This window comes from Astatotilapia calliptera, unplaced genomic scaffold (assembly GCF_900246225.1).
Source record: "Astatotilapia calliptera unplaced genomic scaffold, fAstCal1.2 U_scaffold_61, whole genome shotgun sequence".
NCBI lineage: Eukaryota > Metazoa > Chordata > Actinopteri > Cichliformes > Cichlidae > Astatotilapia > Astatotilapia calliptera.
The window spans coordinates 37,145-61,412 of NW_020535802.1; the positions used below are offsets into that span (position 1 = coordinate 37,145).

Below are 24,268 nucleotides of genomic sequence, written 5' to 3' on the forward strand. Positions count from 1 at the left end.
TTTATAAGTACAGTGTTGTATTGCCTGTTGGATGGCGGTTATTAATATAATTGTACTGAAGTATAATGTTTGAAGTATAAGCACTAGAATATTGGGTCCTGGTTATTGAATTGTATTTATCTGACTGTTTATTTGTTTTTGAATTATTTTGTTTATTGTTCTTATAAGTTGTTTTTAATGATTTTTCAGTGACATGTTATTTATTTTATGCTTTTTGTTTTTGAGAGCTTAAGTTAATGTTTTAAAACAATTTGTTGTATTAGATTTATTATATTATTGTGGTGTTAATGAAGCTGCAGGCACAGCTCCTTTCAGCATGGCCGGAGGAGAGGTGTACTGGCAGTCGCGTGACACACACAGATCAGACACTTATTTCTGTGTTGCAGATGTGCAGTAAAGAGCCAAAGACCCAAGTGCTGTCTCCTGCCTCTTACTTTCACGCCAGAACACAACGCAATGACGGGTGTAACACATGAACGGGTTATACGAACAGGAAGCTCAAACTGTTTAAAAACATGAATTCAAACTCAAGCATAAGAAAGCAAACAGCAAAACTTTATTTATACAGGCAGAAACACAAAATGCTGCTCAGAGCAGAAGCTAGCACAGACGAGAACCTCAGTAATCAGATTGTAAACACTGATCATGTGATTCAACATGTTATTCCAGCATTAAAGGTAAAAACAGCTTCAGTTATATTGTTGGAAACAGACGCCGGTCACAGATAACTTGAGGTGTTGCTCTTCAACCTGTAGATGTGGTTCAGCATCTACAGGTTGGAGCTTCACATATTTCCTGGTTTGTGCACTAATAATGAGCAGCTCAGAGACTTACTGAGGTCCCAGACTCTGCTTCAGTCCATCCAATGTCCTGCTCAGCTTCTAGTCAGAGTCCAGGTTTTAATAAGAACTAAAGTCCAGTTTCCAACACACACATGAAGATCACAATAATGACACTGTCAGTGGTCTTTGAGATTTATTAGAAATCTGTCTTATCTTAAGTTCAGCTCTGTGAAAAGGCATGGATCCGCCTCACAGAGAGCATCGATCAGAAGTGAGGAGGCTGTACTTCCTTTTCGTCGCACTGTGTCAATAACATCTCGTGCTTTATCTGCTTTGCTCTGCTGTGATCTGACTGATTCCATCTCCTGATCATTGATAATATGCTGCTCCAGGAGTTTATCCAGAAGTTTTTTTAAAACAGGTTCAGACACTCTGTCAATAAACTGTGAGCGAACTGTGAGCAGCCTCTCGTCTGCCGGGACTCCGGACTCATCTGGGACATTTCTCATTAAGGTTTCTGTTCTTGGTGCTGAAGGAACAAAGAAAGATAGACATTTAACAGCACTCTGAACTGAGGATGAAAAGAGAAGTATGATTTCAGTTGAAGTTTTATAAAATATAAAATAAAAAGTTTGTAGGGTAATTTCTGCTGGTATCTGGCAGGAATCTTACCTGGCAGGCAAACAGATGATTTCCAGATTTCATTCCCCTCTTGGTCTTTGACTATCAGAGTCACAAACCCTGAATTTGTACTCAGGAAAACTTGAAATGTTGGATGGTAATTTGGGCCAGACTTTGAGCGAAACTGTGTTTGCTAAACAACAACAGAAAGGTGCCATTTTCATGACGAGTGGGTTATCCAGGACTTTCATTTCAGCAGCATATAGTTTCTAACTGCTGACTCACCTTCGGCTGTATTATCCTGCTCTCAGGTTCACAGTGGACACTGTACCTTTGACCGAAGCTGAAAAGACAGTCAGCAGGGGTCTGGATGTATTTAGCATCATCGTGTTGTTGGGCAGACACCTGCAGTGACAGGACAGTTTATTATGCTGGTAACGTTAATAAGTCTATTCACCTGTAGAGCTCATTTAAACATATCAGGTGTAGAATATCATGTGTCAGTATGAATCAAAAACAATCATTCTTGAGATAGAATAGCTTTGCACAGAGAAAAAAAAGCTCCATGATTTTATTTTTATCAGTGAAATGTCAGATCTGACATTATGGGTCACAAACATCAAATGTTCACAGCTTAGGGTCATTACTGGGACTGGGAGTGAATAAAGAAGAGCAGTGATTGGTCAACAATGTGGGTAAGAAAAGTTAAATGGAGCCTGACTCTTTGTCTCAGGTAATCAGAGTGGAGTGACCAGTACACCTGTACATAACTTTAGTTTATTATCAGAAAGCTGCTGAGAATCATTTGGATTCTGAGAGGACTACAGAGTGAAGATGATGAAACTATTTACCTCTGACAATGGGATATTTTCCTGGAGTAGAAACACGTTGATTTGTGCAGGTTCTGTCTCTGAAGGTCGGAAGAAAAGCAGAACTTGGCCATTTACTGTTATGTTCAGGAGCCGCTTAAAATCATCCCAGATGACGCCCCACCCAGAGAGGTGAGGAACCTTCACAACCACATGGGTGGCAGTGATCTCCAGCGGCTCCAAGATGCTCATCCCATCATCAGAGATGTGGGCAACAGACAGCAGGCCATCAACACACAGCGCTGTGAAAGGAAAGAGCTTTTCATTCTGAGAGTTCAGATTTACTTCTCACCTTATCTGAGGATTACATCTCCTGCAAACAAGTTCACCTCCATCCTTTTTTGTTATAAATAAACTGCATTGTGGTTATTTGTATGATAAAGAACAGTTCATATTAGCTGAGCACCACACAGTAACACAGATGTTTCACAGCACAGTGCTCACCCTCCTTTGTTTCACAGTGTGGCAGGTGGAGCTCCCAGACTGCATCCTCAGAGCATGTGATGTTAAACAGCGGCCCTGCAGCTGTTTTTCCAGCTGATTGAAGGAGGCTCTCATCCCATTGGACAGTCCTGTACAACAGCTCCGCCTCCTGAGCCATAACAAACACTAGTCTGGTCAGAGTACACTGGAACACACCTGGACCAGGACACCTGAACCTGTAGGACACAGAAGGGCTGAAGCACTCCAACCAGCCTGTATGAGCTGAGGTCTGATCACCTCCAGCTGTATCACGCGTCTTGTCACATCATTACATACATGTTATCAACCTAATGTGAAATTAGAAGCACCTGTAGGAGATGTGTGTGGATTCAGTTTGTACTTGAGGGGTGAAGCTTGATGGAGGCTGGAATTCAGAGAGGAAATACATCAGCTGTTTAAAGCAGCAATAAACAAGTAAACAGTGAACAAACTATACAGAGTACACCCATCCATCCATCATCCATCCATCTTCTTCCGCTTTATCCGGGGCTGCAGGGGCAGCAGCCTAAGCAGAGAAGCCCAGACCTCCCTCTCCCCAGCCACCTCCTCCAGCTTATCCGGGGGAACACTAAGGCATTCCCAGGCCAGCCGAGAGATATAATCTCTCCAGCGTGTCCTGGGTCTGCCCCGGGGCCTCCTCCCGGTGGGACATGCCCAAACACCTCACCCAGGATGCACCCAGGGGGCATCCTTGTCAGACGCCCAAACCACCTCAGCTGGCTCCTTTCGATGTGGAGGAGCAGCGGCTCTACTCTGAGCCCCTCCCGGATGGCCGAACCTCTCACCCTATCTCTAAGGGAGAGGCCAGCCACCCTTCGGAGGAAGCTCATTTCCACCGCTTGTATTCGCAACCTCGTTCTTTCAGTCACTACCCACAGCTCGTGGCCATAGGTGAGGGTAGAAACATAGCTGGACCACACAGCTAGTGGCGTGTGCCCCGAGGCACACAGAGTACACATCAGGTGTTATCTGTACACACTTTCAAAACTGCGAGTAACATACTGACAATGACACAGAATCTTAAACCTGACTGTAGAGCTGGGCGATAGAACGATAACGATATGTATCGCGATATAACTTTTACTCGATAGAGAAATTAAGCTATCGCGATAGACCTCGCATCTCTTGTCCTCTTTAAAAAAAAAAAAAAAGGTCAGCCAATCCAAATTAAGTAGCGCAGAGCCGAACCAATCACAGCCGCAGCGTCACGTCGCGTGACTTGTTACGTACAGCACAAGTGCCAAGCCGCACGTGTGTTTGTTTGGGAAGCAGCCAGCGGGTAATGGAGCCAGCGCGTAATGGAGGAAATGAGTGTGCCGACTAGAAAAATCAACCGAGCGTGACCAAAGAGAAAACAGATGATGGTTCCAATGCCGGAGAGATTGTCGAACGGAAGAGCCAAAGAAGTTCCGTAGTGTGAAGGTATTTCGGCTATTTCAGGTCTGACAAAAAACAGAGTAGCGTGCACTGTAAATTGTGCCGAAAGCAAGTCTGGAAATACAATGAACTGGTGCATGCGTCACACTGTGCGCCACGTTATTGTTTCGGTGAAATGAATTTCTACAATACTGTTACTGTTAATTCTACTCTCTGCAGTGTTTAAATGCTTACATATACACACAGTTACTGTTCGTCCACACATACGACTCGGTTCTGCTTCTATGCCCCAGCTTTGTTTACTTTTTCCCACCGAGGCTTCTAGACTTCTGATTGGCCAACATTTCTGCACGGTTAGGAATCTAGCGCCACCTGCTGCTTTGGCATGTTCATAGCAGCGTTTTCCTTCATTTCTGCCTTTATGTGTGGACGGGATTATTTTTTAAAACGAAAACGGAAAATCTCCGTTTTCAAAAATACCCGTGTACGTGTGGACGTAGCCTCAGTCTCTGACTGGAAGCGCTAATTCGTCATTCGGCTTTTGTCAGACTAAAGTAACTGTTAAAACTGTTTGAAAAGCTCAGCTATACAACAAGGAGAGATTGAGAATTTCCTTTTAGTTCTCAGTTTATTTGATATTGACAAAAGTTAGTCAGTTTTGTCTGTTCTTCTGTAAAACAAACTAAGATTTATTTTTAGAATTCATATTTTGTTTCTAAGTGGAATTGACAATTTAGTCTGTTTCGTTTGTTCTATTTTGAAACTTAAACGCTTTAGCGGCTGCCTTTTGTGTAGTTTGCAATATTTGCCTTTATTTATCTGAAAAAGTCTCATGTTCCTTAAGTACATCTACCCTGTTGAACTTATTATGGGAAATAAATATTTAAATAAAAACAAGCTGCTGATTATTTCACATTTTACTTGTGAGCAACGGCACATTTAAATCTTACAAATATAGTTATTTGGCTTATATCGTGATAGATATCGTTATCGCCTGAAATGAAAAAAACATATCGTGATATGAAAAAATCTCATATCGCCCAGCTCTACCTGACTGGTTGTCTGCCCTGTGCTTTAACACACCTGACACAATTTCTGTGCTGAAGGCCTCTTTTTTGTGTCACAAGACAATCAGATCCACATGCTTTTCTCTCACCTTAATGTGCTTTATGTCATCCTTAGACAAATCAAGCTCTGTGTCTAATGAGTCTGGATTCAGTCTGACCTCAGAGTCACCTGATGAGAGACAAACATCGAATATGTCAGGATTTCCTGGAACTCTAACTGGTGCTGTTTACAATCATATTAGTTTTTTAGTGGTTTTCTGATCAAATACAAACTGTCTGTGAGGGATTTCTCTTTCTTCCTTAAGGACCCACCATCTTCTTCAGCTGCAGCCTTCTCACTCACTAAAAAGATTTTAAAGTATTAAAATATTTTGACCAAAACCAGTACCTAAAAACACATCCTTAAAAACCCCCATAATTTATAGATTTTTGCAGAATGAAATAAGCACAAACGAGCGTTCATGTGATATGCTGTTGATGAAATAGTGATGAATGTGACACAGAGTCTCAGTACTCACTGGTTTTGTCTATGGAAGATTTAAAAGTCTTGTCATCAACCCTGCAGAGAGCAACGTTAAAACACAACTGATTAATGGGGTACTAAGCCTAGCCAGAGAAGAAGAAAACAGACTTTACCATGAAGATCCTGTTGGGTTATAATATTATTTTATGCCATGTTATACCCCTAATTAACGATTGTGAATTATTATGTAGTTTTAGTTTGCATTATTCTCCTGAATTAGAAGAAGCTGATAACTATTTGTTAGATTGATTTGCATTACATTAGACTGCTGCTTTATTGTGAATGAATGATGTTGTTTTATGATGCATTATACTGCTAAGTTATAAGAAAATACTGTTTGCAGAAAGTCATCATCTTATTTGTCTGATTAGAAGAGAACAGAACATGCTGGAGTTTCCTGCCCCATCTCAGCAGGAGCAGATAAACAGGGAGCCAAGGTCGTAGCTTAGGCGCCGTGTGAGAGAGAGTGTGAATGTTTAGGCTTTTATGATTAGGTGGGGGCTACGAGAGGCTATAAGAGTTTGAGCAATGCTCCACCATTTTTGAGATCTGATGCTGTCTGCGTACGGTGTTTATCTCCTGCGCGTGTGATCATTAAAATCATTGTTTGACTGAACCCGACCGGACCAGTGTTGTTCTTTTGGTTTTTCATCTTGTCTCCATCCCCAATATTTGAATCCATAACAATCCTCAGTGTGGATTGACTGGAGGAATTCCATCCAAACATCTGCTCTCACTAAATTCTTCCTCACCTACAGACTGTGTTCTTCACTGCTTTAAACTTGGAAATGAATGCAGTCATTGGTCTGCGTGCTGCTTTGTTCAGAGAGCTGATTGGCTGTTGACAGTGTTTGATCAGAGCGTGTCAGCCGTTACTATGGTGACCATAAAGGTCAGAAACAGGAAGTGTTTGTGTCCAATCCTGAAGCCTGTCACCATTCTCCTCTCACAGCTTCACTGAGAAGCTGCAGCTTTACAGGAAACACTGGATCTTTGTTTCATACTGACTGTGTTTAGTACAATACTGCTGACAGCACCACCCACTCACTCCATCACTCTACTTACACCAGAGTCTCCAGTCTGTAGTCTGGACTCTGAAGATCAGACAGCTGCTTCACTCCTGAATCCTGCAGCTTGTTGTTGTATCTCAGCTCCAGCTCTCTCAGATGGGAGGGGTTGGACTTCAGTGCTGCTGCCAGATAATCACAGCTGATCTTTGACAAACCACAGCCCATCAATCTGTATAAAGAATGAAAGATGTAAGTTTATTAGACAAAGTGTGAGCTTGAAATCATTCAGTGTTTCATCATCTGTTCAGAGCTGAAGAAGGTTCAGAATGTAGAAGTTTAGAAAATGGAAACTCCAAACAGCTGACAGAGTTCATACGCCTTTGTCAGGGTCAAATTCAAGCAAGACCATGTGAAAATTAAAACACATCATCCTAGGTGAACTTAAACACCTTTGTTCCCCTTTTGTTAAGACATAGAAAAGTACACCACACAAAAATACTGCAAAAGGAAACGGTCGCCTTATATACATAGTGTATAAACTCAAAATGCACATTTCACTTCAAATTAAGATTAAGGCTTTGAACAGATCACATAGTTCAGTTCAACATATAAGACTTTAAGAATGCACAAGCATCTACTTAAAATCTATTTAATTTATCATCCATGATATTATTTTGTACAATTCCAATGTATTTTGTTCATCTCCCTTAAATAAACAGGCAGTCTTAAAGTATGAAATATTCATATACAAACACATATAAATGTGTGTACTGTCTCAGTGGCTGATAGTACCCCACAGGCCTCAGTGTGAGCTTGAAGACATTTATAATGTTTAAGTAGTTTAATGTGCAGGTGCTGACGATAAACACATTTTGAATGAAAGCCGGGGAACTTTGGTAGCACAGAAACAAGTGGCTATTCTTTGTGACTATATGGATCACTCACAATACCATTATTTCACACAAAGGCACCAAATTAATACTCAAAAAAGCTGCAGCAATACACACAAATATAAACAGTACTTGGTGACAACTTTGCTTTTAGCCTTTAACCCTTCTTGACTACTTTTGATGTGGCCTCTATATTTTACCTTTAAAAACAGTTTATCTGTTATTTTCTCATTTTGACCAACTGTATCAGCACAATTTATCTAAATTCAGACAAAATTTAAAATACACGTAGAAAGTGATATTTTGACTGTAAAAACCACACACATGTTTAACGAATCATCTTCATAACTTGAAATGCAAATAGAGATTGTACATTTTTAAAAATACGCACACGTTTTGCAAACAACAAAGTTATATGGTACTATTTACCAAAAAATGCAGCCAAGGCTCAGACGTTTTTCATATAATCATTTCAAACTATTTACAGAACAATCAGGTGTCAAACAATAGTTTGTGTCACTCTAACACATATGAGAACAGCACAGGGATAAACCTGCAGGTCTGACAGCAGGTGTGTCACTCAGCGTTTACACTGCAATCTGCCTTTGTTGGCTTTAAGGCAGCAACTGTGACGATCACTAGTAGAACTGACACACAAAACAAAACAACAGCTACACACTAAATACACAAGACAACAAACTAACTTGAGACCAAACACGGTAAACGTCACAAATCTCTCACGTATCAAAACTCTCTCTCTCTTTCGCTCACTCGCTCTCTCTTGCCGGTCACTCCTAAAACTTCCCCCTTTTGCTAAACAACCAAATGTCATGTTTCCATATCATTTTTGATTGGTCGACATGGTACATTTTCCCACCTATAGGGCTTTGGAGCGTGATGTCACGGGAGATGGGCCATGCCCCCTTCCGCCATGACAGTAGGCCAGCCAAAGGATACCATTTCAGCTATGGATCGTACGTGTTGTGTTGTCGGTTGCAACGTTAGATCACACGATCGTGAAGGCAAGAAGCTGGATAACGGGCTCTCTTTTCATCGTTTTCCATCCTGGAGGCAACGTGAGGGATCCCATGTATCCGATATTACTAAACAAAGACGTCAGGCTTGGATTGCAGCGGTGAGACGAGCGGATATCGAGTTCTCTGCAATCCCCAGCTTTTTGTTGGTTTGCTCACGGCATTTTCTTTCCGGTGAGTTCTAAATTAATTCATATCACTCTTGAAAGGCTTTTAGTGTTATTTTCAACATGCTGAGGTCATAGATAATGAGATAAAACATGCTAATGTGTGATGCTGCAGAACCACGTCATGTCGACTGAGTAGCTTATGATTTGGCATTATTGCAGGCAAACCAGCATATGAAATGGATGTAACAAATCCAGACTGGGAACCAACACTGCACATGGGGCATGACGACATACCTGTATCAGACTCGGACCGGCACTCAAGGCGTACGCAACGGAAGCGAAAAAGAGCACCCATCGGAGGTAAACAACCCCCCCCCCCTCTAAAAACATACTAAATTGCTATCACTGTACACTAATCCGCACATAACTTCCAGATGAATCACACACCTGTCATTGGAATATTGGTGTACATTTACCTTATGTCTAATTTTATCTTACAGGCTTTCGTTATGCAGCTGCAGAGTCTGAAGGTGTGCCCCGTGCAGAAGTGATTGATGAAGATCTGACAGAAGACCAACAGCAAAATCACAATGTCATGGAGGCAGTGGACAGCAGTTGTGTTGGACAAGTGGAGGTTGAGGTACCAGCTGCAAATGTGGATATACTGAAGAAATGTAAACCTTTTAAAATGATGACAGATTACAAACTCTCAGCTGTGTCTGTAATCAAACCTCTGTAACTTTGCTTCACTTCAGCAGCATCAGCTCATGTTCACATGTTGATTCATGGTTTGCTTCAGTTTTTGATGGACTGCAGAATATTTTGAAGGTTATCTGCTATAAAAAGCCAGAACAGGAAAATCTGCTTCATGTGTTTCTGTTTGATCCTCAGTGACTTTGACACAAAGGCCTCTGCTGTGATGATCACACCTCTGATCAAGTCTCACAGTGTCAGCTTTGTTTTTATACATATGGATATGTGCTGATAAATGATCAGAATTATAATATTTCCCACTGCCTGCTGTGTGCCGTGACCTTTGACCTGCTAAAGACAGTCAGCTGTGGATTATTCATTGTTGTGTCTGATACTTAGAACTGTGAGGAAGAACACTACACAGTTAATCAGGGTCCCCTCTCTCTGAATCAGGAAAGGTGGGCAGGCCGCGTGTGGGCCACGGGCCATACGTTGAGTCTCACTGTTTGAAATGTGAACATTGTTCTGCTGCAGTCAATGGACTAAACCAGAGAAGAAGAAAACAGACTTTACCATGAAGATCCTCAGTGTGGATCAGTATAATATCAGCCTGATGTCTGCAGTTTAGTGTCAGCACAACTTTCACATCATATTCATCTCAGCACAACTAAAACATGCTGACTGACCTCAGAGTTTCAAGTCCACATCCTGGACTCTCCAGGAAACCACACAGATGCTTCACTCCTGAATCCCGCATCTTGTTCCAGCTCAGGTCCAGCTCTCTCAGATGGGAGGGGTTGGACTTCAGTGCTGCTGCCAGATAATCACAGCTGATCTCTGACAAACCACAGCCCATCAATCTGTATAAAGAATGAAAGATGTAAGTTTATTAGACAAAGTGTGAGCTTGAAATCATTCAGTGTTTCATCATCTGTTCAGAGCTGAAGAAGGTTCAGAATGTAGAAGTTTAGAAAATGGAAACTCCAAACAGCTGACAGAGTTCATACGCCTTTGTCAGGGTCAAATTCAAGCAAGACCATGTGAAAATTAAAACACATCATCCTAGGTGAACTTAAACACCTTTGTTCCCCTTTTGTTAAGACATAGAAAAGTACACCACACAAAAATACTGCAAAAGGAAACGGTCGCCTTATATACATAGTGTATAAACTCAAAATGCACATTTCACTTCAAATTAAGATTAAGGCTTTGAACAGATCACATAGTTCAGTTCAACATATAAGACTTTAAGAATGCACAAGCATCTACTTAAAATCTATTTAATTTATCATCCATGATATTATTTTGTACAATTCCAATGTATTTTGTTCATCTCCCTTAAATAAACAGGCAGTCTTAAAGTATGAAATATTCATATACAAACACATATAAATGTGTGTACTGTCTCAGTGGCTGATAGTACCCCACAGGCCTCAGTGTGAGCTTGAAGACATTTATAATGTTTAAGTAGTTTAATGTGCAGGTGCTGACGATAAACACATTTTGAATGAAAGCCGGGGAACTTTGGTAGCACAGAAACAAGTGGCTATTCTTTGTGACTATATGGATCACTCACAATACCATTATTTCACACAAAGGCACCAAATTAATACTCAAAAAAGCTGCAGCAATACACACAAATATAAACAGTACTTGGTGACAACTTTGCTTTTAGCCTTTAACCCTTCTTGACTACTTTTGATGTGGCCTCTATATTTTACCTTTAAAAACAGTTTATCTGTTATTTTCTCATTTTGACCAACTGTATCAGCACAATTTATCTAAATTCAGACAAAATTTAAAATACAAGTAGAAAGTGATATTTTGACTGTAAAAACCACACACATGTTTAACGAATCATCTTCATAACTTGAAATGCAAATAGAGATTGTACACTTTTAAAAATACGCACACGTTTTGCAAACAACAAAGTTATATGGTACTATTTACCAAAAAATGCAGCCAAGGCTCAGACGTTTTTCATATAATCATTTCAAACTATTTACAGAACAATCAGGTGTCAAACAATAGTTTGTGTCACTCTAACACATATGAGAACAGCACAGGGATAAACCTGCAGGTCTGACAGCAGGTGTGTCACTCAGCGTTTACACTGCAATCTGCCTTTGTTGGCTTTAAGGCAGCAACTGTGACGATCACTAGTAGAACTGACACACAAAACAAAACAACAGCTACACACTAAATACACAAGACAACAAACTAACTTGAGACCAAACACGGTAAACGTCACAAATCTCTCACGTATCAAAACTCTCTCTCTCTTTCGCTCACTCGCTCTCTCTTGCCGGTCACTCCTAAAACTTCCCCCTTTTGCTAAACAACCAAATGTCATGTTTCCATATCATTTTTGATTGGTCGACATGGTACATTTTCCCACCTATAGGGCTTTGGAGCGTGATGTCACGGGAGATGGGCCACGCCCCCTTCCGCCATGACAGTAGGCCAGCCAAAGGATACCATTTCAGCTATGGATCGTACGTGTTGTGTTGTCGGTTGCAACGTTAGATCACACGATCGTGAAGGCAAGAAGCTGGATAACGGGCTCTCTTTTCATCGTTTTCCATCCTGGAGGCAACGTGAGGGATCCCATGTATCCGATATTACTAAACAAAGACGTCAGGCTTGGATTGCAGCGGTGAGACGAGCGGATATCGAGTTCTCTGCAATCCCCAGCTTTTTGTTGGTTTGCTCACGGCATTTTCTTTCCGGTGAGTTCTAAATTAATTCATATCACTCTTGAAAGGCTTTTAGTGTGATTTTCAATGTGCTGAGGTCATAGATAATGAGATAAAACATGCTAATGTGTGATGCTGCAGAACCACATCATGTCGACTGAGTAGCTTATGATTTGGCATTATTGCAGGCAAACCAGCATATGAAATGGATGTAACAAATCCAGACTGGGAACCAACACTGCACATGGGGCATGACGACATACCTGTATCAGACTCGGACCGGCACTCAAGGCGTACGCAACGGAAGCGAAAAAGAGCACCCATCGGAGGTAAACAACCCCCCCCCCTCTAAAAACATACTAAATTGCTATCACTGTACACTAATCCGCACATAACTTCCAGATGAATCACACACCTGTCATTGGAATATTGGTGTACATTTACCTTATGTCTAATTTTATCTTACAGGCTTTCGTTATGCAGCTGCAGAGTCTGAAGGTGTGCCCCGTGCAGAAGTGATTGATGAAGATCTGACAGAAGACCAACAGCAAAATCACAATGTCATGGAGGCAGTGGACAGCAGTTGTGTTGGACAAGTGGAGGTTGAGGTACCAGCTGCAAATGTGGATATACTGAAGAAATGTAAACCTTTTAAAATGATGACAGATTACAAACTCTCAGCTGTGTCTGTAATCAAACCTCTGTAACTTTGCTTCACTTCAGCAGCATCAGCTCATGTTCACATGTTGATTCATGGTTTGCTTCAGTTTTTGATGGACTGCAGAATATTTTGAAGGTTATCTGCTATAAAAAGCCAGAACAGGAAAATCTGCTTCATGTGTTTCTGTTTGATCCTCAGTGACTTTGACACAAAGGCCTCTGCTGTGATGATCACACCTCTGATCAAGTCTCACAGTGTCAGCTTTGTTTTTATACATATGGATATGTGCTGATAAATGATCAGAATTATAATATTTCCCACTGCCTGCTGTGTGCCGTGACCTTTGACCTGCTAAAGACAGTCAGCTGTGGATTATTCATTGTTGTGTCTGATACTTAGAACTGTGAGGAAGAGCACTACACAGTTAATCAGGGTCCCCTCTCTCTGAATCAGGGAAGGTGGGCAGGCCGCGTGTGGGCCGCGGGCCATACGTTGAGTCTCACTGTTTGAAATGTGAACATTGTTCTGCTGCAGTCAATGGACTAAACCAGAGAAGAAGAAAACAGACTTTACCATGAAGATCCTCAGTGTGGATCAGTATAATATCAGCCTGATGTCTGCAGTTTAGTGTCAGCACAACTTTCACATCATATTCATCTCAGCACAACTAAAACATGCTGACTGACCTCAGAGTTTCAAGTCCACATCCTGGACTCTCCAGGAAACCACACAGATGCTTCACTCCTGAATCCTGCAGCTTGTTGTTGGAGCTCAGGTCCAGCTGTCTCAGATGGGAGGGGTTGGACTTCAGTGCTGCTGCCAGATAATCACAGCTGATCTCTGACAAACCACAGCCCCTCAATCTGTATAAAGAATGAAAGATGTAAGTTTATTAGACAAAGTGTGAGCTTGAAATCATTCAGTGTTTCATCATCTGTTCAGAGCTGAAGAAGGTTCAGAATGTAGAAGTTTAGAAAATGGAAACTCCAAACAGCTGACAGAGTTCATACGCCTTTGTCAGGGTCAAATTCAAGCAAGACCATGTGAAAATTAAAACACATCATCCTAGGTGAACTTAAACACCTTTGTTCCCCTTTTGTTAAGACATAGAAAAGTACACCACACAAAAATACTGCAAAAGGAAACGGTCGCCTTATATACATAGTGTATAAACTCAAAATGCACATTTCACTTCAAATTAAGATTAAGGCTTTGAACAGATCACATAGTTCAGTTCAACATATAAGACTTTAAGAATGCACAAGCATCTACTTAAAATCTATTTAATTTATCATCCATGATATTATTTTGTACAATTCCAATGTATTTTGTTCATCTCCCTTAAATAAACAGGCAGTCTTAAAGTATGAAATATTCATATACAAACACATATAAATGTGTGTACTGTCTCAGTGGCTGATAGTACCCCACAGGCCTCAGTGTGAGCTTGAAGACATTTATAATGTTTAAGTAGTTTAATGTGCAGGTGCTGACGATAAACACATTTTGAATGAAAGCCGGGGAACTTTGGTAGCACAGAAACAAGTGGCTATTCTTTGTGACTATATGGATCACTCACAATACCATTATTTCACACAAAGGCACCAAATTAATACTCAAAAAAGCTGCAGCAATACACACAAATATAAACAGTACTTGGTGACAACTTTGCTTTTAGCCTTTAACCCTTCTTGACTACTTTTGATGTGGCCTCTATATTTTACCTTTAAAAACAGTTTATCTTGCCAATCTGTTATTTTCTCATTTTGACCAACTGTATCAGCACAATTTATCTAAATTCAGACAAAATTTAAAATACAAGTAGAAAGTGATATTTTGACTGTAAAAACCACACACATGTTTAACGAATCATCTTCATAACTTGAAATGCAAATAGAGATTGTACACTTTTAAAAATACGCACACGTTTTGCAAACAACAAAGTTATATGGTACTATTTACCAAAAAATGCAGCCAAGGCTCAGACGTTTTTCATATAATCATTTCAAACTATTTACAGAACAATCAGGTGTCAAACAATAGTTTGTGTCACTCTAACACATATGAGAACAGCACAGGGATAAACCTGCAGGTCTGACAGCAGGTGTGTCACTCAGCGTTTACACTGCAATCTGCCTTTGTTGGCTTTAAGGCAGCAACTGTGACGATCACTAGTAGAACTGACACACAAAACAAAACAACAGCTACACACTAAATACACAAGACAACAAACTAACTTGAGACCAAACACGGTAAACGTCACAAATCTCTCACGTATCAAAACTCTCTCTCTCTTTCGCTCACTCGCTCTCTCTTGCCGGTCACTCCTAAAACTTCCCCCTTTTGCTAAACAACCAAATGTCATGTTTCCATATCATTTTTGATTGGTCGACATGGTACATTTTCCCACCTATAGGGCTTTGGAGCGTGATGTTGTAACCCTGGTTAACATAGCTAACAACAAATAAAAGCCTGTTAGTAAAAACAGTCATAAGAAATATATTACAGGTGATAAATAGTCAATAAATAGATCATAATGGTTAGAAAATTCATTAAAAACATCAGCAATGATATAATTCATGGTATAGGATTTCATTTGTGTTTAAAAACATGTTAAAAGGGTACAGAACTTGCTAATTCATGGTGTTTTATGTTAATTCAGGTAAAATGGCTAAAATGTGTTGAGACTCTTATTGTGAAAGGGCACGCTGCAGCGTGACTCCTGTGATTAGCCACACCCAATCGGGTTGTTCCTTCTTTTGATGCTCGAGAGGGAGAAATGCAGACAGTCCTTGCAGAGCTGCTGCTTAAATGAGTGAAAAAATAGTAAAAATAAGCCAAAAATCTACTTAAAGCCATTTTTGTACTCTGGAGAATGTATTTTTGTTTTTCCGACCTGTCCTTGCCTTGGTGACGTTGTGAACATAACCGAACGGGACTTGGCCATTAAGGTTTGGATCGGGAAATGCTGAGCTAGAATCGGAGTTTGATCCGCTGAGCGAGAAACAAGATGGCGAGCCACCCACGGACCCATTGAACTGTACCGAGCAGGAAAAAGGAAAACGCCCCCTGCTGGACGTTGAGCTCTTTCGCTGATAAAACTGGTAGGATTAATCCATACACCTCTGCAAAAGAACAGCGGACTTTTCAAAGCACTGGATAATCATTCGGAGTAATTCCAGGACTAATAGTTAAAGGACACAAAGACAACTTTCTTTTGTTTATTTGTTTGTTTAAGGGATTTATTCAGCCTTTTGCTGAATTGTTTTCAGTTTTACATTTATTTATTTATTTTTGTAATTTATTTTGGTCAACCTTACATTTTAATGCTGTAATGGTGTTAATGGAAATGTAAATAATTTTGTTGGGTTAAAACAAAATAAGGACTGGTTGAGAATTTAAAGGTGAACCTAGACCAGGATTAAATTAAATCTTGGGCCTAAAGAACTGAACTTGATTTAAAATAACACAGTGTTAATGCAAATAGATCAAAGGATAAACTTGAACTTAGAACTTGAAATAAATAAAACAATAACCTAGGTTGAGGAAAAACATCCTTCTAAAGCCAAATAAAAGGTTTTGAGATAAATAGGATGAACTAACAGAACATACTGAACTAAGAAGGGGAAAGAAAACATCTTGTTTTCCTTAAATGTGTGATGTTGAATGTTTTATGTAATGTGTCTATAACTGTCTATTCTCTGTCTTCACAAAATAATAAGCCGGCAATTTAAACGTATTTACTGGTCTGTGGTCTTTATTACATGCTACGCTCATTACTGCTCTAGTAGTCGAACCTAACTGGTCCTAGTATACTGTAACGACTCCAGAAGTGTTACAGAAGTGGCGAGCCAGCCAGGAGTAGTAATTGATCCCTCAAGTTTTTTTTCTGACCCAGACCTCAAAAATAGGCCAAGTCCGGCAAAATGGAAATAGTTGACAGAGAAAATGTTAAAATCCCAAACTCAGTTATTGTTAGTGGGATTACAGGCACAGATGCTGATGAAGCTTTAAAAGACTTTTTAAGCAGATATGGTCGAACAGCAAGAACCCTTAAGATAGATGACCCTAAGTCTTCTTACCACAAAAATGCTATTGTAGAGTATGAGAGTGGATCTGCTCTGTCGACACTTGAACCCTTACTACCCTACACACTTGAATGTCCGAATGAAGTCACTTATCAGATACGAGCCCTGTCACCTGAGTACATCGCAGCTGTTGCCAACGTCGCCACCAACAGTTTTTTCAATGAACTGCAAAGCATTGCTAGACTTAGTGGCAAATCTTTTGAAGCTGTTCTGCATGAACACCTTTCCCAATGTGCTCAGTCAGTCACACACAGCACAGAAGCTCCTACCCCAGACGCACAAAGTGAACTAACAACCCAAGTACAAGCAAATGACCAACTTATCCAAAGTGAAACTGCAGAACTGATCAAAGCTAACATATGCTTCAGCGATTCTGAGTCAGACAACCAGACACAGCCAGATCTACAAACTACCATTCCACAGAGCTTTATAACACACCCTGATGTGCAAAAGGTTGTAGTAGAGCACATAGTGCGAAGTGAAGCTCTTGTCTCACCAGTGAGCGCCTCCTTCCGCCTCAGAAATTTTTCAGGCAAACTGCCCTGTCCTAGTCATGAGGTGGACTTTGATACATGGCGCCACAGTGTAGAGCTCATACTTCAAGATCCCAATCTGTCTGACTTGCAACGCTCACGGAAAATCGTACACAGTCTTGTACCGCCTGCTGCCAACGTGGTGAAACCTCTGGGCCCTGAAGCCTTGCCCTCAGCTTATCTTGAACTACTCCATTCAGCTTTTGGCACTGTGGAGGATGGCGACGAGCTTTTCGCCAAATTCCTCAACACATTACAAGATGCAGGTGAAAAGCCTTCACACTACCTCCATCGCTTGCAAACAGCTCTCTCAAAAGCTCTGAAAAGAGGCGGTGTCGTAGCTAGTGAAGCAGACCGACACCTTCTGCGTCAATTCTGTCGGGGGTGTTGGGATAATGCCTTGTTAACAGATCTTCAGCTCGAAAAGAAAAAAGATAAACCCCCCTCATTCACCGAGCTGCTGCTACAGTTGAGAGTGGAAGAGGACAAGCATACTGCAAAAGAAAGCCGAATGAAAAAACATTTTGCTGCCACCAGACCAAAAGTAGCCTCTCACTCTATTGCTGCAAATGCTGACTTTCCTGCGCTCACCATGCAAGACGATCTCACTGAAATGCGAACACAAATAACTGCGCTGCAGAGTGAACTGACAAGATTGAAACCCCAGAAAGTAGACCCACCAGTAGATCCTCAAACAGATCTGGTCACAGAACTAAAAGCACAAATCAGTCAGCTTCAAAGCCATCTCGCAACATTAACCCCGAACCCTCCTAGGAAAAAGTCTAACCCTCCAAAAGCTACTGCTAAGACCAACTCTCAAGTACCCGAACGAACCCTTTTGACATCCCAAGCTGCGAAGAGTAGGCCCAGGCCTGGTTACTGCTTCCAGTGCGGCGAAGACGGCCATATTGCCTCTGTGTGCCCAAATGACCCAAACCCGTCTTTAGTCACTGACAAAAGGAAACAGTTGAAAGAAAAACAGTTGCTGTGGGATAGACAAAACAAGCAAACACAGCCTTTAAACTAAAGGTAGCCCTCATTGCGGGACAAATGGGTGCTACGGACAAAACTAGTCCCACCGAACCTTCACATAAACCCAAAAAACGATTCTCAAACAATAAATCAGCCACTGTGAAACTACCCAAGGGTCTAATTGGAGCTAAGTACACTGCTCAAGTGAAAATCAATGATCAAGCTTGCAACTGCCTTCTTGATACCGGATCGCAAGTGACCACAGTGTCCCGATCGTTCTATGAAAACAATCTTGCAGACCTTGAAATCCATCCAATACAGGACCTGCTAGAAGTCGAAGCTGCAAATGGTCAGAATGTTCCATATTCAGGCTATATTTGTGTCGACATTACCTTTCCAAAGAACTGTTTTGGTACTGAACTTACTGTGTCTTCTCTTGCATTAATTGTTCCAGACACACGCTCTAGTGTTCAGTCTTCTCTCTTAATTGGCACTAACACTCTTGACCTTGTCTTTGAAAGCCTCTCCTTGGCTAATACAGACCTCAGTATCCTGCCTTATGGTTATAGAGCAGTGCTGAGCGTGTTACAACAAAGACACAAGCAAAAAGAGGACGACAGCCTTGGTCTTGTCACTTTGTCAGGGAAAGAGCCTGAAGTCATTCCTGCAGGCCAAAGTCGAGTCTTAGAGGGTTTAGTCCACGCAAAAACTGAACACTCAGGCGGGTGGGTAGTAGTCGAGACCCCCTCTACATCCTCCTTGCCAGGTGGAGTCTTGGTCACCAACTGTCTACTTACCCTTGCTGATAAACCCTCACAAAAGCTTCCAGTGGTCCTGCGAAATGAAAGTAAGCATGACATAGTTATCCCTGCGAAAAGTGTCATTGCTGAAATGCATGCTATTCAAGAGATCATACCAAACAGTCAGATCACAGAGCAGTCCAAACAGACTCCCAGCTCAAACCCTGCTGAGCTTAATCTTAACTTTGCTGATTCTCCAGTCCCTGCTGAATGGAAAGAACGAATCACACAAAAGTTAAGTGCTATGTCGGAGGTTTTTGCACTACACGATACAGACTTTGGTTGCACTAACAAAGTAAAACACCAAATCAAACTGAGCGATGAAACCCCCTTTAAGCACAGACCCCGTCCTGTACGACCACAAGATCTTGACGCCGTACGGAGGCATTTGCAGGAGCTAAGCGATGCAGGTGTCATTCGCGAATCCGAGTCGCCATTTTCCTCACCGATAGTGGTGGTAAGGAAGAAGAATGGAGACGTAAGACTCTGTGTAGATTACCGTAAGTTGAATCTGAACACCATCAAAGACGCCTACGCGCTTCTTAACTTGGAAGAAGCGTTCTCCGCCTTGACAGGATCGAAGTGGTTCTCGGTCCTTGACCTCAAAAGTGGGTACTACCAGATTGAGGTCGATGAGGCAGATAAGCACAAAACAGCCTTCGTATGTCCGATGGGGTTCTTTGAGTTCAACCGGATGCCTCAAGGCATAACAAACGCTCCCAGCACATTTCAAAGGCTGATGGAGAAATGTATGGGTGACATCAACCTTAAGGAAGTCCTAGTCTATCTAGACGACCTTATAGTTTACTCCGAAACCCTCGAACAACACGAGACCCGCCTTCTCCATGTGCTTAATCGTCTCAAAGAATACGGTCTGAAGCTATCGCCTGAAAAATGTATGTTTTTTCAGACGTCAGTTCGGTACTTGGGGCACATTGTCTCCCAAAACGGTGTAGAAACAGACCCCGAGAAAGTAGCAGCGTTAAAAACATGGCCAAGTCCCAAGAACTTGAAAGAACTCCGCTCCTTCTTAGGGTTTGCGGGGTATTATAGGCGGTTTATTAAGGACTTTTCTAAGATCGTAAAACCCCTTACCAACTTAACTGCCGGATACCCCCCACTGCGAAAAAACAATGGCTCTAAGTCCAACTACGTCCAATACTTTCAGCCAAAAGCTCCTTTCGGGGAGAGATGGACAGAGAGTTGTCAGAAAGCGTTTGAGACTATTATAGACAAACTGACTTCTGCCCCAATTTTAGGCTTTGCCGATCCCAAGTTGCCTTACGTATTGCACACAGATGCAAGCACAATCGGGTTAGGGGCAGCTCTTTATCAAGAGCAGGAGGGAGAGTTGCGAGTAATTGCATACGCAAGTAGAGGACTATCCAAAAGCGAAAGCCGTTATCCTGCTCATAAGCTTGAGTTTCTTGCCCTCAAATGGGCTGTAACGGAAAAGTTTTGTGATTACTTGTATGGCAGTCCTTTCACAGTAATAACTGACAGCAACCCCCTAACTTACATTTTGACCACCGCTAAGTTAGACGCGACGAGCTATCGCTGGTTGTCCGCCCTGTCCTCTTTCGAGTTCCAGCTTAGGTACAGAGCAGGCAAACAAAACATGGACGCAGATGGCCTATCTCGTCGTCCGCATCTCGAGCCATTAAATGACCTTGTCTCCCTGAAGGAACAGGAGCGGATCCGTCAGTTTGTGCAACACCACTTGCCTGGCACCGATCCTTTCACTCACGTTCCCACTCAAGCTGTCAGTGCAATATGTGAGAAACATCTAGTCCAGTCTCTTGACACAGACCATGCTCTTGCCTGCCCACTCGTAACTTCACTGTCTACGTCCGTTGATGCTGTTCCCGACAGTTTCGACCAGTGTGATGCTTTTCCTGTCATTCCAAGCTTGTCAGAAGAAGAGATAAGACAAAGTCAAACAAACGATCCTGCTATCAGTGAAATCATACACCAGCTTGAAACAGGTGAAACATCTCCTCCTACTGTACGCAACGAGATCCCACAACTTAGCATCCTTCTGCGTGAGTTAAACAAACTTGAGTTGCAGAATGGGATTTTGTACAGAAAAAGACAAGTAGGTGAAGAGACACAGTACCAGCTGGTTCTTCCTGAAAGTCTAAGATCTATGGTTTTCAAAAGCCTTCACGATGACATGGGTCATTTTGGTCTTGACCGGACCCTTGATTTAACCAGAACCAGATTTTTCTGGCCAAAAATGGCCTCAGACATAGAGCAAAAGATCAAAAGCTGTAGCAGGTGTGTTTGCAGAAAGACTCTGCCAGAGAGGGCGGCGCCCCTAGTAAACATTCAAGTCACCAGACCTCTAGAGTTGGTGTGTATTGATTTCTTGACAATTGAACCAGATCGCAGCAACACTAAAGATGTCTTAGTTATTACAGATTTCTTTACGAAGTATGCTGTAGCAATGACAACTCCCAACCAAAAGGCTAAAACTGTAGCCAAGGCCCTGTGGGAAAACTTTATAATCCACTACGGTTTTCCCGAGAAGTTGCATAGCGATCAGGGAGCAGACTTTGAGTCAAAAACTATCAAAGAGTTATGCGACCTAGCTGGGATTCAGAAGGTCAGAACTTCACCCTACCATCCCAGGGGAAACCCTGTGGAGAGGTTTAATAGAACCCTGCTAAACATGTTGGGTACACTCAAAGACGAAGACAAGAAACATTGGCGTGACTTTGTTAAGCCACTCGTTCACGCGTATAACTGCACCAAACATGAAAGTACAGGGTTTACGCCGTACGAGTTAATGTTTGGCAGACAGCCTAGGTTACCCATTGATCTTGCCTTCAATGTCCCCCTGAACCATCGCCAGCAGCAATCTCACTCACAGTATGTTAAAGCCCTCAAATCTCACCTTCAGGAGAGCTACCAACTGGCTACCAAAAATGTAAGCAAAGTTGCTGAACGTAACAAAACTAGATATGACAAACATGTAACCGAATCTGTCTTAGGTGTCGGAGATCGCGTGCTTGTAAGGAATGTTCGGATTAGGGGAAAAAACAAATTGGCTGATAAGTGGGAGTCCGTCGTCCACGTGGTTGTAAGCCAAAAAGACAACCTCCCAGTATACACAGTCAAACCCGAGCATCACCAAGGTTCCACTAGAACTCTCCACAGAGACCTTTTGTTACCTTGTGGGTTTTTGCCAACTGCCCCTGAAAATCCTCCAGCAGTCCAAGTAAAGCCTCATCGGCCAAGCACACGTCAACACCCAACAACTGATCCTGATGAACCTGAACTTGAATACCACTCTGAGGAGGATAACTACCCTCTGTATTACCCTCCACTTCCTCCCAAGGAGATCTCAAGGTCGATTGAGGAATACGAGGTAGTTTTTCCTCCCAAGGCTAAGTCAAATCATGCTAATGAGCAACCCAAATCAGACAATTCTCAAGTCTCAGAAGATGTGACAGTGCCTGATATTGCTCAAGAGCACATGGACATGACGGAAACTGTAAATTTATCTGATTGTGGAAACCTACCGGATATGGAAAACTTACCTGAAAATGACAAAATACCTGAAATGGAGAAACCACCTGAAATGGAAAACTTGCCTGAACCTGCAAAGGAAGGAGCTCAAATAACTCCACCAAATGAAAAGGACAATGCATCGGATTCAACGAAAACTAATGATGAGGAAGCAACTCAAACTCACGTGAATGAAACTGAACCTGTAAACAATGAAACTGAAAGAAATGACCCCGAAGCAGAGCAATCAGTCAGAAGATCATCCCGAGAGAGAACAAAGCCCAAGCACTTAACATACCCTCAATTAGGCAACCCTCTTGTTGGCATAGTTCAGTCTTTGTTCCAAAGCTTAAGTGAAGCTGTCACAGGCTCTATTGAAATCCATGATATCCAGGTAGTCTGAGTATGCATTATGCAAAGGGGCTTGCATACATTTAAGAGGGGAGGGTGTAACCCTGGTTAACATAGCTAACAACAAATAAAAGCCTGTTAGTAAAAACAGTCATAAGAAATATATTACAGGTGATAAATAGTCAATAAATAGATCATAATGGTTAGAAAATTCATTAAAAACATCAGCAATGATATAATTCATGGTATAGGATTTCATTTGTGTTTAAAAACATGTTAAAAGGGTACAGAACTTGCTAATTCATGGTGTTTTATGTTAATTCAGGTAAAATGGCTAAAATGTGTTGAGACTCTTATTGTGAAAGGGCACGCTGCAGCGTGACTCCTGTGATTAGCCACACCCAATCGGGTTGTTCCTTCTTTTGATGCTCGAGAGGGAGAAATGCAGACAGTCCTTGCAGAGCTGCTGCTTAAATGAGTGAAAAAATAGTAAAAATAAGCCAAAAATCTACTTAAAGCCATTTTTGTACTCTGGAGAATGTATTTTTGTTTTTCCGACCTGTCCTTGCCTTGGTGACGTTGTGAACATAACCGAACGGGACTTGGCCATTAAGGTTTGGATCGGGAAATGCTGAGCTAGAATCGGAGTTTGATCCGCTGAGCGAGAAACAAGATGGCGAGCCACCCACGGACCCATTGAACTGTACCGAGCAGGAAAAAGGAAAACGCCCCCTGCTGGACGTTGAGCTCTTTCGCTGATAAAACTGGTAGGATTAATCCATACACCTCTGCAAAAGAACAGCGGACTTTTCAAAGCACTGGATAATCATTCGGAGTAATTCCAGGACTAATAGTTAAAGGACACAAAGACAACTTTCTTTTGTTTATTTGTTTGTTTAAGGGATTTATTCAGCCTTTTGCTGAATTGTTTTCAGTTTTACATTTATTTATTTATTTTTGTAATTTATTTTGGTCAACCTTACATTTTAATGCTGTAATGGTGTTAATGGAAATGTAAATAATTTTGTTGGGTTAAAACAAAATAAGGACTGGTTGAGAATTTAAAGGTGAACCTAGACCAGGATTAAATTAAATCTTGGGCCTAAAGAACTGAACTTGATTTAAAATAACACAGTGTTAATGCAAATAGATCAAAGGATAAACTTGAACTTAGAACTTGAAATAAATAAAACAATAA

The 24,268-nt window shown here is 41.5% G+C and overlaps 1 protein-coding gene across 1 annotated transcript in view; it reads right to left on the bottom strand.

Moving 5' to 3' along the window:
• Positions 1-540: 540 nt before the first annotated feature.
• Positions 541-24,268, bottom strand: part of LOC113018328 (protein NLRC3-like) — a 34,933-nt gene continuing 11,205 nt past the window's right edge. Inside the window, exons 6-17 of the mRNA XM_026161382.1 lie at positions 13,503-13,679; positions 10,146-10,319; positions 6,788-6,961; positions 5,718-5,758; positions 5,512-5,541; positions 5,289-5,368; positions 3,064-3,119; positions 2,717-2,931; positions 2,255-2,514; positions 1,689-1,808; positions 1,455-1,596; positions 541-1,311 (exon numbers count right to left, since the gene is read on the bottom strand). Coding sequence (XP_026017167.1) covers positions 992-1,311; positions 1,455-1,596; positions 1,689-1,808; positions 2,255-2,514; positions 2,717-2,931; positions 3,064-3,119; positions 5,289-5,368; positions 5,512-5,541; positions 5,718-5,758; positions 6,788-6,961; positions 10,146-10,319; positions 13,503-13,679 — 1,789 coding nt within the window. The 3' untranslated portion in view covers positions 541-991. The remainder of the gene's footprint in view (positions 1,312-1,454; positions 1,597-1,688; positions 1,809-2,254; positions 2,515-2,716; positions 2,932-3,063; positions 3,120-5,288; positions 5,369-5,511; positions 5,542-5,717; positions 5,759-6,787; positions 6,962-10,145; positions 10,320-13,502; positions 13,680-24,268) is intronic.